The 15,772-nt window shown below is 39.4% G+C and overlaps 1 protein-coding gene across 2 annotated transcripts in view; it reads left to right on the forward strand.

Annotated features, from left to right (window-relative positions):
• The first annotated feature begins 6,382 nt into the window (after positions 1–6,382).
• col6a4a (collagen, type VI, alpha 4a) overlaps positions 6,383–15,772 on the forward strand; it is a 164,989-nt gene continuing 155,599 nt past the window's right edge. Inside the window, exons 1-3 of one of the 2 annotated variants that reach the window (XM_048613282.1) lie at positions 6,383–6,411; positions 7,015–7,099; positions 9,741–9,841. In XM_048613282.1, coding sequence (XP_048469239.1) covers positions 9,766–9,841 — 76 coding nt within the window. In that variant the 5' untranslated portion in view covers positions 6,383–6,411; positions 7,015–7,099; positions 9,741–9,765. The remainder of the gene's footprint in view (positions 6,412–7,014; positions 7,100–9,740; positions 9,842–15,772) is intronic. The other variant, XM_048613286.1, reaches the window with a different exon arrangement.

Raw genomic sequence — 15,772 nt, forward strand, 5'->3', positions numbered from 1 at the left:
GGCCACGGCAAGGGCAAAATCTGAACTTTGACATTTAATTAAGGACAAAATTAAAAGTTCCATCAGAAATGCACAAACAGTCTGGTCAACATGTATTCTCATGTTGGGAGGGCCAAACCAGAGTTCCTAGCACATTTCTTATCTGTTTTGTAAAACCACAAGTACAGAACTATCAAATGTTGAAACTTTTTGCAAGGGATGTGTTTTATCTTGCGTGAGCCTTGACTAGGGGCAGCATCCTGACCCCTATTAGATGGTCATGGGTTCAAACCATACCGGATAGATTTGAGCACATTATCTCATTAGGCACCTCAAGGCAATACTGCAAGAGTTCAGCATTTTTAGAGATTCTATCTTGATCTAAGGCACCATCTGCTTTCTCAGTTTAATGCAAAATATCCCAGAATACAATTCAAAGAAAAGCAGTGGAATTCTCCGGACCAATATTTAGCTTTCAGCCAAAATTATTAAAAGAGATAATGTGGTCATTTATCTTATTGTGATATACAAATTAGCTGGTTTATTTTCTACATTGTAGCAGTGCCAAAAATTTCCAAACTACTTAATTGTTTGTGAGGCATGATGTAAATTAAAACGTTTTTTTACCGTTTGCAACACCTGGACTAATGATCCAAACAGCATGCCAGCTGAGAGAGTTTAAATTCAATTATTTCATTAATCTGAGGTGAATACTCATCTTGGCAATGATCATATAACTATTGGACTAACGCAAGATACTTGTGAGGGGTCTTGTGGTGCAATGGTATTGTCCCTACCTCTGAGCCAGGAGACCTGTGTTCAAGTGTGTGACAACATCTCTGAACAGGTTGATTAGAAAATATGTAAAACTCCCGGATTGTCATAAAAACCCATCTCATTCACTAAAATCCTTCAGGAAGGAAGTCTACAATCTTTGTTTTTCTGGTCTATATTTGGCTCCAGAACCACAGCAATATGGTCACGTCTTGCTTGCTTACTGTAATGGCTGAGGAATCCACTCAGTTGTATCAAACCACTCCAGAAAAGCCAAATAAGAATAAAAAATAATCAGTTCAATGTTGGCAACAACACAAAAACACCCTGCCCAGTTGACCCTACAAAGTCCTCCTCACTAACACCTGGAGAGTTATTCCAAAATTGGGAGAACTGTCTTACAGACTAGTCCAACAACAGCCTGATATAAACAAATTCAGAGAGAATTATACTTAAAAGCCAATGCCCTAGACAACTCCTTCACCATCCCTAGAGGTGGTGCCACATTGACATACAGTCTGGGAGAACTGGCCCTGGCAATCCTCAAAATTATTTTGGATTCCATGAAGTCCAATAACACAGTTAATGAAAAGGCAAGGAAACTCCTCTGTTGATTAACCTTCTACTTACCATCTTCCTCAACTGATAAATCAGTCTTCTTCCATGTTGAACAACACTTGGAAAAATCATTAAGAGTAACAAGAGAACACAATTACTCTGGGTGGGGAACTTCAATATCCATCACCATGATTGGTTTGATAGAGCCAGTATTTACCAAACTGGTTTGAGCATAGCAGGACATGTGTACCAGACTGGGCCTGCAGCAGGTGGTGAGAGAAACAATGAGAGGAAAAACCTATTTGACCTTGCCTTCAGTAATATATCTGCTGATGATGTATCTGTCTGTGACAGCATCGGTAAAAGTGACCATCACACAGTCTTGGAGTAAAGACCGATCTTTTCACTGAGTAAGCCTTTGCTACCACCATGTACCACCATGCTAAACATAACAAAATCAGATACAGCAGCTTAAAACTGGATATCCATAAAGTGATGTAGGCCATCAACAATAGCAAAACACCCAAAATCTGTAACTTCTTGGCTCTGAATATCCGTCACTTTCCAACTAATATCAAGCCAGGAGTCCAACTCTTGTTTAAAAAGTGTGCCGGGGAACATACCAGGAGTAGTAAGAGTCATATCTAAAAATTAACTCCCTATCTGGTGAAACTATAAAACAGGGCTACATGTATGTTATACAGAGAAAGCAGCATGTCAGAGATAGAGCTAAGGATTTCCGACAACCAAACAGTCAGATCAAAGTTTTGCAGTGTTGCCACATCCAGTTCTGAATTTCGGGGAACAATTAGACAAACCCGGAAAAAGAAGCTCCAAAAACATCCCTGATCTAAATGATGGGGAGACATAGCATGTCAATGTAAAAGACAAGGCTGAAGTATGATTAAGCACCTTGGGCCAGAAATATTGAGAGGATGATTCATTTCAGCATTATCTTGAAGTTCCCATCATCACTAAGCAACTCTTCAGACAGTTTGATTTCCCCATGTGAAGCTGCGTAATGGCTGGAAGTATCGGATGCAAAAAATTCTATGGGTCCAGACAACATCATGGCGGTAGTACTGAAAGCTGGTGCTGCAGAACAAGCCATGCCCTTAGCCAACCTGTTTGAGTGCATTTACATCAAAGGCATCTACCTATCAATGTAGAAAATTATGCAGGTATGCCCAGTCCTCATAAAAGAAAAGGATATTTCAATTATTGCCCCATCATTCGACATCAGCAAACCAATGGGCGATGTCATCAACGTGTTGGCAAGCCACGGTTAGTAATAAGCTGCTCATTGATACTCAGTTTGGATTGCACCAAGGCCAATTTGTTCCTGACTGCATTACTGAAACAGACAAGGTGAATTTCAAAGGTGAAGTGAGCATGGCATCAAGTTACCTCAATAAACACTGAAAGAATTGAGGACACTGTAAATCAGAAATGAAAACAGAAGTTGCTGGAAAAGCTCAGTTGTCTAGCAATATCTATGAAGAGAAGTGAGACTTAACATTTTGGGTCCGGTGATGCCTCCTGAGAACAAATGGGTCACTGGTCCGGAAAAGTTAACTCTTATTTCTCTTTACAGATGCTGCCAGATCTGCTGAGCTTTTCCAGCAACTTCTGTTTTTGATCAAGTTAACTCAGTTGGCTGGGCAGCAGGTCTATAAATTTGAGTGATGTGAACAGTGCAAGGTCAATTCCCATGCCAGCTGAGATTACCGCGAAGGTCCTGCCTTCTCAACTGCACTCCTCACTTGAGGCATGGTGACCTTCGAGCTGAATTTGCCTCTAGTCATCTCTCTCTCTAATGAGAGAGTGGGAACAAGGCAATTTTATCGTTAAGCATGCAAAGCTCTTCAGACACTGATGCAGTCTGTGCTTGCATGCAGCCACATAATAAAACTCAGGTATGGGCTGAAAGATGGTATGTGACATTTGTGTAATTCAAGTACCAGGCAATGGTTATGTTCAGCAGGAGAGACTGTAACAACCTTCCCTCAAAGCTCATTGGTATTACTGTTGTTGAATCTCGTGCTAGCAATGAGCTGGGGTTTACCAATGACCAGAAGATTAACTCGACCAACCAGATAAATACAGTGCTTACAGCATGGCCTGTAATTATTTACAAAGAAAACTCACCACCATCTTCTCAGCTTTAAATAAGGATGGGCAATAAATGCTTGCCTTGCCAGCAAAAGTCATGTCCCAGGAATGAATGAAAAAAGGCACAATGTGATACAACCTGGCCCCTGGAATGTGTCATTAAACTGAATATTCAAAGTGAATTTCTCTGAAGGGTTACTTATTTTAAACTCTTGTCTATTATTTTGCAAATTTTTATAAATTCCTTTTGCAAATTATCATTTCATGGTCTTCTTTTGCAATGGGTCTTGCTCAAAGTAACGTTTTACACTTTGCAAAAGCCTCCAACGTAAACTCATTAACTGCATTTATTTTTTAAATCTATTTTTGGAAATTGGGTGTTGCTGAAAGGGTTCTATATATTGTCCATTCCTACATTTCCTGAAAAGATGGTGGTGAGCCACATTAAATCACTGCAGTGTGCTTTGTGGTGATGGAAAACTTCCAATAGTTTTAGATAGTGAACTCCAGGGTTTTCAAAATACATGTTTTACAGTCAGAGAAGCTTAGATTTTGAAGGATCTTGTGAAGTATGGTGTTCCTATGATATTGTCTTTCTTTCTATAGGAGGCCGAATATCTGGGTGGTGTTTATGAGGAAACTCGCCATGTTGCAAGGTGCATTCTAGAGATAACAAATACTGCGGCCACTGTGCACTGATGGTGCAGAGTGCATATGTAGTTTCGTGGCAATGACCAATTAAATGGATGCCATCGAGCATCCTGACTGGTGGTCTAGCTGCTGCCAACTTTGGAATGGGAAGCATTTGACTTCACTGATTTGAACCTTGAAGCTAATCGAACAACATTGAGAGGCTTTTGTTGTGCAGCACCCAGAATTTGTCTTGAACTTATAGTGAAGTCATGAAGCTGGTGTGTCAGTTCAGCTTCAAGCCAGGTGTGACTCTCGTGGATAGTTAAAGCATGAAACTTGGTAACAGTGAAGCTCAGAAGATAATAGACTTTTCCTTGTTCGAGGTGACCATTGGCATTTATGCCTCACAAATGTAACTGCCCTCAGGTCAGTCAAGGCTTGGATACTGTCGAGGTCATGCTATAATCTAAACTGAAGTTCAAGAAAACAATAGCTGTGGGAACATTCAAACTGAGCTATAGCACATAAAAACCATATTAAATAGACCTGAGTAAACTATTTATCCTTTAAGCCTGCTTCAATATTTAGTACGATAATCTTGATCTTCTACCTCAACTCTGCCTTCCTGCATTGTCCCCCAATTCCTTGATTTGGCTAAGAATTTAATGTTTCACTGGCAGCACTTCTTTCACATTTTTCTTAACTCTGAGGAATGCAGCATGAGCACAAACCAGATCTCCTCAGATTTAACAAGTGGAAGGATAAGTGTAATTAGATGGCACTATTGGTAATGACTGTACCACTTTGTTTATGAATGCAAGAAGGTTGTTAGGAAAACTACTGGCTTTAGAGATTTCTCCTACTTTTTATAGCTAGAATATACCTCTGTAAATTGTCAAGTTTGTCCTAGCTATTTTAAAAGTGTTTGAGTTGGGAGATAAATAATTCTGTGTGTAATTCTATCTGCAGTACAACTGAATTATGAAACCACATTATCCTTAAAATGTTTTGGTCTTAAGAGTTCAATACCCTTTTAACTTTGCGCTCATTGTTTTCCTTTGGGTGAACATCAAGTCTATTAACATTCTGCAGACTCTTTCAGATTGCTTTACAGAGATGTCAATGAATCATCTGCATAATTCCTTTCTCTCATCCATCTGCAATAACTTATAATTGGCACCTTTAAATGACAGTTACACTTGTCTAGCTTACTCAACTATTTGTTATAATTCACCCTGTGAATTCTTCCTCACTGTCTGATTGCACTTACCTTTTCAGTTTGGGATCATCATGACAATCTCATAAATTGACTTTAAATTTGTGAATCAACAGAACTAAGTGATCTCAATGATAGTAGGAACTGCAGATGCTGGAGAATCTGAGATAACCAGGTGTAGAGCTGGATGAACACAGCAGGCCAAGCAGCATCAGAGGAGCAGGAAGGGACGTTTCGGGCCTAGACCCTTCTTCAGAAATGGGGGAGGGGAAGGGGGTTCTGAAATAAATCGGGAGAGAGGGGGAGGTGGATAGAAGATGGATAAAGCAGAAGATAGGTGGAGAGGGGACAGACAGGTCAAAGAGGCATGGATGGAGCCAGTAAAGGTCAGTAAAGGTCCATCTTCTATTCGCCTCCCCCTCTCTCCCTATTTATTTCAGAACCCCCTTCCCCTCCCCCTTCTGAAGAAGGGTCTAGGCCCGAAACGTCCCTTCCTGCTCCTCTGATGGTGCTTGGCCTGCTGTGTTCATCCAGCTCTACACCTTGTTATCTCTTATAAGTGATCTCAATACTGGGTGTAATCTCAGAACCTGTGGCCAAGCTTCCATGATACTTTGCAATACACCAGTTACATTCACCCTCCAAGCAAGTTCTAATCCAGATCCTACGTTTTGCCCGTGGCTTTGATCTTATTTTGGACACCTTTCTTAAACACATTGAGGAAGTCTTAGATGTACAACGTGGCTAATCTACTGTCTGCTTTGATTTCTACCTTCTCAAAGCGGTTGGTCAGGACAACTGATCCCAATGAATCCTTCTTCACGCTCTGAAAAGGAGCAAACTCTGCAAATTCCTTATCAACCCAAAACCACCAGACACGCAGCTGGAAATGTGACACATTACCACCTCATTCAGAGAGTTCGGGCAAGAGCCTCCTACGTTTGGACAACAGTGGGCGGATTTATTTACTGTTTATCAAAAAAATGCTCTGTGTAATTATTCTTTCTGATTGCTTCCGTTTGGGGAGGTATGGAGTGTAATCAGGAGGAGGAGCTTATGAGCTGTTTATTAATGTGAAACTTTGGAGTTTTTCGAACTTGCTGTTTGCAGGAGGCAGCTCGATATTATCTCGTTTATTTGTAAGTAGCAATTGCTTCTGCAATATTTGTGTGTGGATTTTATACAGAATAAAGCTAGACAATGAATGTATACAGCCGTTATAAAACTCCTGTATGCTGCCACTGCGTTTAGCCGATTTACCTTCAATTTTGTATTGAACTAATTCTGAGACTTTGAATTGGGAATTTTTATTTCAATTGCATTAATGTGAAGATGCAATAGATAATATAGATTAGTTTTAGAAAGCCCGCTCTGCAAAATACCTTGGATTTCGATTTTGTAGACTGTTGAAGGTACCTTTTCACTAAAGATTTTCACATGGAGCTGTAAGAAATTGGTGTCTGCCTCTTGCAAGCCATTGTTTGAGGTGGATCTCCGCCTTACTCACATTTAATTTCTAAAACAATGCAGCAGTTTCCAAGCCAGATGTAAGATAAAGCATGATCTCGTTTGCTCACGAAAAAGCATGGATTAGATTTGCTGCACTCTGAGAGGACGCTTGCTTTATGAGTGGCAGAGTGCGCCGTTCTCGCGATTTGCCATCTCTCTCTTTCTGGGTATAAATTCCTTCATGCATGAAACTGCAATGAAATTGCCTTTTATTTCCCGTGAGTGCACTGTAGCGCTGACTAGGTTCTGCTCCGCGGTGCTCGAACCGTTGTGAAGAGGCAAAAGCCGAGCCGCCTTCCAGGGTGGATAAGTGGAAAGGTTAGTATAAAACGATTGGGATTTGTGTGGGTTGCAACTACCCTGCAACTCGGAAAGCAGCCGTAATGTAAACGTAAATAAAAACCGAACGTAATGTAAACATGATCGACTCTCGTTTGAATTGAGATACAGGATTTTGTCTCCACTGAGGTGAGAAATCTTTTGGTTGACTGAAACCGTGCGATTACTGACAGGGTTCAGACTTTGCTGTGGAAAGGGCTAATTAATATTTGGACAATCTTTTCGAATGCCGATCAGATTAATTTAGAAAAGGTGAGGACACCACACAAAACGCGCATTTATCCAAAGATGTGCCTCAAAGTGGGGTATGTTAACTCTATCCCGCTGGATTTTTTAAGTGAACTGAGAGTCAACGGCGATTTAAGAATAACAGTTGGAATTAAGTCGATATTGAGTTTTTTATACAGCACAGAGAGAGGCTCTTCGGCCCATTGCGACCGTGCTAATCATCAAGCATCTGTTCTAATTCCATGTGCAAGGCCTTGTATGCTAAAACGTGTCAAGTGCTCAGCTAAATTATTCTTTAATATCTCAAGTTTCCCACCTCTACCCCCATTTCAGGCAATGAGTTCCAGATGGCCACCACCGTCTGGGTACATTTCCTCCTCCAGAACACTCTAATTCTCTGGCTCCTCCCTTTAAATCTATGCCCACTGGTTATTGACACCATTTACTAAATATCTCTCTTGTCTACCCTATCTATGCCCCTCAGTGGATAGTTAAGATAAAATCTGTCCGATGATGTGCATTGCAAATGGCAAGAGCTTACTGTTTTGCATTACAGTACAATAAGTATAGACTGATGCACTTTAGCTCAGTTGGCTTGTGGTGTAGTGTGATGCTAATAACATGGGTTCAATTCCCATCACTGGCTGAGGGTGCCAGGAAGAACTTTCCTTCCCATCCTCTCCCCTTGCTCGAGGTATGATGGACCCTCAGGTTAAATTACAATCAGAATCTTTCTCTAATGAGAGAGCAGTCTTATGGTCCAGTAAGACTATGGTGACTCCCATACAGTTAGTCATGGACCCTTGCTAGCAACATTCTATTAGTACCATTAATATTCTGTAAGCAGCTGAAAGTCCAATTAATAGATGTTGTTTGTAGTATTGGTTTGGGGAGCAAACCATCTCCTTGTTTTCTTTTCCTTCAGTTGTGTTATGTGATCTTTGATATCTGAAAGTTTGAGAATCATTTGGGTTTAGTGTCTCACTTAAACTTGCTCATCACATTTTGACAGTACTTCAGAACTACCTGCTGTTTGTAAATGTGCTACCTAAATGCATTTTTAAAAAATATCAACCTGTTCTATTCAACCTGGTCAGAGATGTTATTGCATTACATTGGAACAGGTGTTACTCGAATGCAGGTTCCTTGTCCGGGGGAGGGACATTTCCACAGCACCAAAGGAAGGCATGTTCTTTTTTTTAATGTTTCAGTCCAGATTATGACCCCAAGTCCTGGCAAACTGACCCTGTAACCTTCTGAATAAGAAAATGTTAAATATGCACCAACCTTATTTTATTACAGCCTTTTGTGTAATGAAGCAGCAGACCCATTCAAAAATAAGATTGCTATGCCTATAAAAGTAATCCCAATGCATATTTTGAAGCTATTGTAGGAATAGATAAGAGACACTTGTTTAAAATATAGCCTGATCAGGCTAATTGAGCACTTTAGGACCCCACATTTGAGTACCAAGACAGATAACGTCTTTTTAAAAAAAGCCTCCAAATTCCTTCAACTTCCACTTTGAAAAATACATCTCTGGGTCCACCACTCATCACAATATTTTGGTAGTTTTCATTTGTTCAGTCCCACCCCTCAATGTCCTTGTCTCCAGTAAAACCCATGTGCACGCATTGTCAAATCTGGCTGAACCCTATCAAACCAAAACCGCTCACTACTCCAGCCCAAAGTTTGTGTGTTTCCCTTCCAGCTGTCCTCATAGTATCTTTGAGCTCATTCTGTCCGTGAGACCCACTTCCTGCTTTCTTGACTCTATTCTAACTAAACTGGTGATCACCCAATTACCCTTCAAAGTTATTATCATAAATAGTTTCCTCTTCTCAGGTTCTACCCAGCCCTTTCAAATTTATTACCAATTGTCACCTCTCTAAAATCTGAGCCCCTCCCAGGAAAGTAACAAGGCAACACCCAACCTCTCCTTCATCTCTGAAGTCCTTGAGTGTGGTATAATCTCCCAAATCTGTACCCATCTTTTCTACAACTCCATGTTTTAATTTTTCATTTCAGACCCAGCAAACAATAACAAAAGGCCCCTGATCCAATTGAAATCCTACAGCTGACAGTCAGGAGTTCCCTTCCTCAACTATTCAGCCTCTACGCCTCTGTTTCCACACTTAAGTCCATCGTAAAATTTACTTTGTGATCATAATTTCTTCTTCCTTGGCTTAGTTGTGATTTTTATTTGGTTATGATCTTCTGTGATATTTTGGAATTTTTTCTACATTAAAGACACAATGTCATTGTAAGTTGCTGTTGTTGCTATAAACTTGGCATTTAGTTAAGCTCAATTTGGTAATTGTAATTGTGAAAGACCTTGCTTTTAAGCTTGAAAAGATGGTAAAAATGTTTGTGAAACATGTTTTTTTTTCAGGAAAATACCTTGAAGTTTTCTCAACATGGGGTGGTTAGAAGTAACTGCCATATTATTTCTTCTAACTGCAAATATGTGTGTTATCAAGTCTCAACCAATGGGTATGTAGACAATTGAACATATATGTATAATCACATTTTCTTTTTGCTATTTTCCATTAAATGAACAGTACACATTTAGTTTTGACAGATGTATTTATTTTAACTCCATATGGTGAGCAATCCAAAAAGCATGCAATCCTGTTTATTGAATGAGCCCTGTGACACAGAGGTAATTTAGCATTACAAGGTATTGCTGCAGAAACAAACATCTTCATGAAATAAAATCTTTCTGACTTCGTTTATGTAACTAAGTGAACAAGAGCTAGTGTGGAGCAGGGCATTGAAGGGTTAAAGAATCAGTGGCCCACTTAGAACTCTTGAATTAAGTGGAAGCAATAGCTATCAAGCAGCAAAGAAATAAGGGCAGGAAAAGCTTACACATGGAAGACATTTACTCATTTAGTAGATTATTAAAGCACTTCCTTCACTCAATAAATGCAAGATAATATCATTCTCATTTTGCATATTTTATCTTTGGGATTTAAGCATTTAAAAACTTTGGGAATTCTCCTATATATAGGCTTCTTCAGACTGATTTCCGGAAGGCAATGACTATCATGATTATACCGCAGCAGAAAATCCCACATTAATCCCAAATGGAAATGTTGTCCTAAAGTTTTGTGGTACTATGGTAGTCAGTTAGCTCAGTTGGCTGGATGGTGAGTTTACAGTACAGCATAAATAGCAACAGTTTGGGTTCAGTTCCTGTACCAGTTGAGATTACCATGAAAGGCTGTCCTTCTCAACCTCTACCCTTACCCCTCAGTATGGTGACCCTTAGGTTATACTACCCATCAGTTGTCTCTGTCTGTTTCTCTCTCTATGATCTTGTAAAACTATTGGGACTTCTCCTTTATAGTGATAGTGTCTCTAAACCTGTACCAGAAAATCCAGGTTCAAGCCCCACTTTGAGATATGATGTCAATTGAAGTAAGTCATGACTTACCTGAACAGGTTGATAAAAGTAATGGAGTTTGGTAGTGCTGCGTCAGTGTCTCTAATTCTGGGCCTCAGGTAGCCTGAATTCAAGTCCCATCTGCCCTGGAGGTGCATCATTGCAGGTCTGAACAGGTTGATCTAAAAACATTGTGATGAATTTTTGTGACGTGATTTTTAAAAACAAAAATATTTTCAGTTGAGTTTGTTAACCACTTTGATATGATTGTGCACCAGTACAATGTTTGAGATTGAGGATTTGATCTGACAGTTTGCATACATTTGTCATTCTTAACCAACAAGTATAAAAATTAATTCAGCAGGACAAGCAGCATCAGAGGAGCAGGAAAGCTGACGTTACGGGTCGAGACCCTAAATGTCAGCTTTCCTGCTCCTCTGATGCTGCTTGGCCTGCTGTGTTCATCCAGATGTTATCTCAGATTCTCCAGCATCGGCAGTTCTTACCATCTCTGTAAAAATTAATTCATCTAGGTGACTGTATATGACCTTAATTGCAGTGACAATTTTCTTTCTTCTGAGCTTTCTGCATTCTTAATCTTAAAAGATATTTGTGTTGCAATAAAACACAGAAAAAGAAATCTGTCTGTTACAGACTACTAAACATAGCCTTTGGGCAAAACTGAGAGTTAGGTCTATGCACAAAGTCGAAGGAAGTATTCCTGACCACAGTGCAAGTCAAAAACCAATCAGAGATACATAAAAGATATAACACATTTTTTTCTTTCAAAAACTAAGAAAAAATAAACCTAAGAAAAACTGGCTTTGCCATTGTATTGCAACCTTACATGTGCAGCAATTTTCTTTCCAGGTTTTGCTTTTTGCGTTAAAATATTTTCTTCTGCACCTTTGTGTGAGAATGAAGGTCTTGTAGTTGCATAGACCCTTTCAGAAACTGAGGTTATCCAAAGTGCCTCACTGTGCCTCAGTCAAGTCATTTTGAAACTCAGACAGTGATTACTGTTGTTGAGGGATTGCTGAGATAACTTTCAACTTAGTCATTGAGTAGTCTCCTGGCACAAAGTTAGCAACGCAGTAATGTTAATAATTGGCCATGTTGGTTCAAATTAATCATTTTGATCTTAGCTGTTAACAATTTAGCGAAGATATTGCAAAGCCAAACGATGAAGAAGTCACAGTGCTGCCAACACAAAGTCCACTGCTGCTGAAACCTTCCCAGCGCCTTCAGTCAACATTGATGTTTTCATTTTGAGAGTTGAGCTTTCCTGAAGTTTCTCCCAATGCAATTGCATATTATTAAAATGCAATTCTTAGGGAAGATACTTTGAATTTTTGTGAAATTATATCTCTGTTTTCCAAAGATATAGCGTCCACAGAGAAGCACTGTCAGCATGAGCGGATTTCTTGCCATTTTCTAAACCACACTTACAACTGTGGCAAATTGAGGACCCTTTTTCAGCTGGCTTTCTTTTCCATCATGGGGAAATGTGACTTCCTCTGAATTTTTTTTCTCCCACAATGTAATATTAGGAATTCTCTCTCTCAACCTCTTCATTGTGTCTAAACTGCTATCCAGTACTGGACGACCAGAAATTTTCTCCATTATAGATATTGGTAGGATTGAAATAAGACAAAGAACTGCAGATGCTGGAAATCTGAAACAGAAATTGGTAGAGAAAGTCAGTAGGTTCTGGCAGCATCTGTGGAGAGAAGGCAGGGTTAATGTTTCGTCTGTTTCTTCAGATTTTTTCCTTCTGACTAAACTTTTGGTTATCTAATCTAATATCTCCCTATACGGCTTGCTGTAAAATTTTATTTGAAAATGCTTTTGTGAAAAGCATTGGAAATTTTACTTTATTAAAGAGATTTCAAAATGTTTAACTATGTTTCAATTTAAATGCCCAAGAGTGTTGCATTGGTTTTTAGATTTTGCTGGGTTGAGTTAGGAATATAGTACTTGTTAGCAAGCTGTCCCTGGGTTAGGAGTATGTTCCTAACTTGGTTTGTACACAAGTCAGAACACAATACAGTACAATAAGAAATGATTGTTTGTAAATACAAGCAAACATTTACATGTTGAATCTTTAAAATTAGTATTAATACACACCTGTATAGTTTGTAAGTCAGATGTTCGTAAATCAGGGACTGCCTGTATTTTCTCCATACAACCATTCCTACATAAGGCCATTAGCTTTTGGAGCCTGCTATGACATTCAGTATTATTGTGGGTGGTTTGATTATGATAACAGGACCAAATTTTTTTTCTTTGTACTAAATTAGTTTGTTGATTTTTCAGACTGATCAGTTTCATACTTTGAAAGTGTTAGAACATATGGCAAAAATTGCTAATCACAAGATTGTATCTTGAATATTTGTAGTCTCCCTTACTGCTGTAGTTACACAATTTATTAGATTAGCAGTTTGTCGTAGAGGAGGCTGTGTCGAGGGCAGAAAACATGAATTTACCAACCGGACTTGATCTTATGTCCATTTCTTGACTACGGTTAGCCAGATTGAGAGGCTGACTGGGAAGCCGTCAATATTGACTTTTCCAAGAAAGAAGAGGGGAAGGAGGGAGGGTGAGATTTGCTCTCTAGGGAACATTGGAATGGTTACATTGGAGAAAATCAGAAATGCTGGCAGCGGAGGTGACCAGAAGGCTTGGGCTTGGTGTCGGAGATGATGATTGGAAGATTTGAAGAATGTTGTTTGAACAAATTACATACTGATAATTTAACAAATGATGTGCTGTAAATCTCAAACACTATACAACTCAGATAATGAGGAGCAAACCTTTTGCTATTGGGCAAGAAAATAGACTGAATTTAAGTTGCTGTTGCACTTTAAGACCCATTGGAAGTTTTGACCTGTACACATATGCTGTAATTGCTCACGATATTTAATCCTCTGATGGTCTGCTTTCTGCTACCCGGTATCAATGAAAGTCTCTTACGCTTGAGCTAGCTATGTGCTTCTTTCACAAATATGTACCTGAGAAATGTCAGATAGCTTACTATCTCGTGTAACACACTGATCAACAGCTGTTGCAACCAAGTCTGAAGGGGTGAGTAAATTTGTGTCTTCTCACGCTTGGGGTTGGGACAACCAAATTTGAATTTTTACACAAATGGATTTTTTTGCCAATTGACCATGCACTTGAACAAAAATAAAACTGTCAGGAAAGTGGCGGACAGATCTCTTTGCATTAACAAAAAATCATTGTCAGGAAACTTTGTTTTCCTTTGATTATAGAAAGGAGAGTTTAAATCTTTCTCTGCAAATGAGTTTGAGACTTAATTCGTTGTTTCAACATTACCTGTAGTCAAGAAGTCTCATCCCCATTGGATAACATTTGAAGATCCACTGCGAGCTATATATTCCAGGGGATGAATTTTAACATTCATGTAACCACCGTTTAGATTGCTCTTTCAGAATGAGACAGTTGAGTCCTGTTAGATAGATGTTCATTTCTAAATTCCGGCAAGCTGGGCTGCATTTCAGGCTAGGTGACTTTGGCCATTTTAAAGTGTTCCAGCTAATTTGTAACAGTTTTTCTCTAAACTGTTTTATTGGTTAATGTTTGAAACTTGTTTCTTTGCTCTCCAAGGGGGTAACATTGGCATGTTCCCAGTGGTATCTGTTGTGGGGTGTGATCCTTTCCCTTTGTTTTGGGAATAGTTTTCCCCAAACCTGTTCCGTAGTTACTAGAACACCACTACCCTCCAGAGGGATGTCCAGCTGCTGCAGTTGTTTTCTGTGATCCTTCGTATAGGTGGTATAAGACCTTTACTTCCTCCTGGCCAGTCTAAGAAATGCACTGATGTCTATTTACATTTACTAGGAAGATATCATTCTGCAAGATGTAGGAACGGAGTCTGCTAGCCACTCAGTGTGATCAAAGCTGATGTGAAAATCCTCAACTCTACTTTCCTGCCTTTTCCCTGTAATAGTTGATTCCCTGTTGATTAAAGATCTGACCTTCTGAGCCTTGAATATACTTAACAACCCAGCCTCAACAGCCTTCTGCAGTAAAAAAACTTTACAAATTTACTACGATTTGAGAGAAGTAATTCCTCCTCATTTCTGTTTTAAATGGTTAACCCTTTATTCTGAGATTATGCCTTTGGTGCTAGGTTCTCCCACATGGGGAAACAACCTGCTGCATCTACCCTATCAAGTCCCAAAAGAACCTTGCTTGTTTCAATAAGATCACCTTTCATTCTTCTAAATTCCAATGAGTACAGGCCCAACTGCCTCAACCTCTCTTCATAAGACAATCCTCCCATACCCAGGATCAGCTTAGTGAACCTTCCCTGGACTGCCTCCAATGCCAGTATATATTTTCTAAGATAGGGGTGCAAAACTGTTCACAGTATTCAAGCTGTAGTTTGACTTGTGCCTTTCTTTTAGCAAGATCTCCCTATTTTTATATTTCATTACCTCTAAAATAAAGGCCAATATTCCATTTGCCTTCCCTATTTTATAAAAAATGCTTATTGTGACTTATGCATGAGGACTTCTAAATCCCTACTTTCTACAGTTTTTCTTCATGTAAATAATGTTCCATCCCTCTATTCCTCCTGCCAAAGGACATATCCTCACAATTTCCCACATCATATTCCATCTGCCAAGCCTTTGCTCTCTTACTTGTCTGTGTCCATTTGCAGACTTTGAGTCATCCTCACTCCTTGCCTTCCTAACTCCTTTTGCGACATCCACATCTTGGCAATAGTAAATTCACATTCCTTATCCAAGCCGTTGATATGTTGTAAAATAATTGTGGTGCCAGCAATGATTCCTGTTGCACTTCCATACTTACAGGCTCTCATGCTGAAAATGCCCCCACCCCTCATACCAACTTTCTATCATATATTGGTTAGCCAATCTTCTATCCATGCTAGTATACCACCTGCAAAACCATGGGCTCTTACTAATTAACCTAACGTGTGGTAGCTTATCAAACTGAAAAGACAAATATGTTCCACCCACTGCTTCCCTTTTATTTGTTCTTCTTGT

This window comes from Rhincodon typus, chromosome 2 (genome assembly GCF_021869965.1).
Source record: "Rhincodon typus isolate 14 chromosome 2, sRhiTyp1.1, whole genome shotgun sequence".
Taxonomy (NCBI): Eukaryota; Metazoa; Chordata; class Chondrichthyes; order Orectolobiformes; family Rhincodontidae; genus Rhincodon; species Rhincodon typus.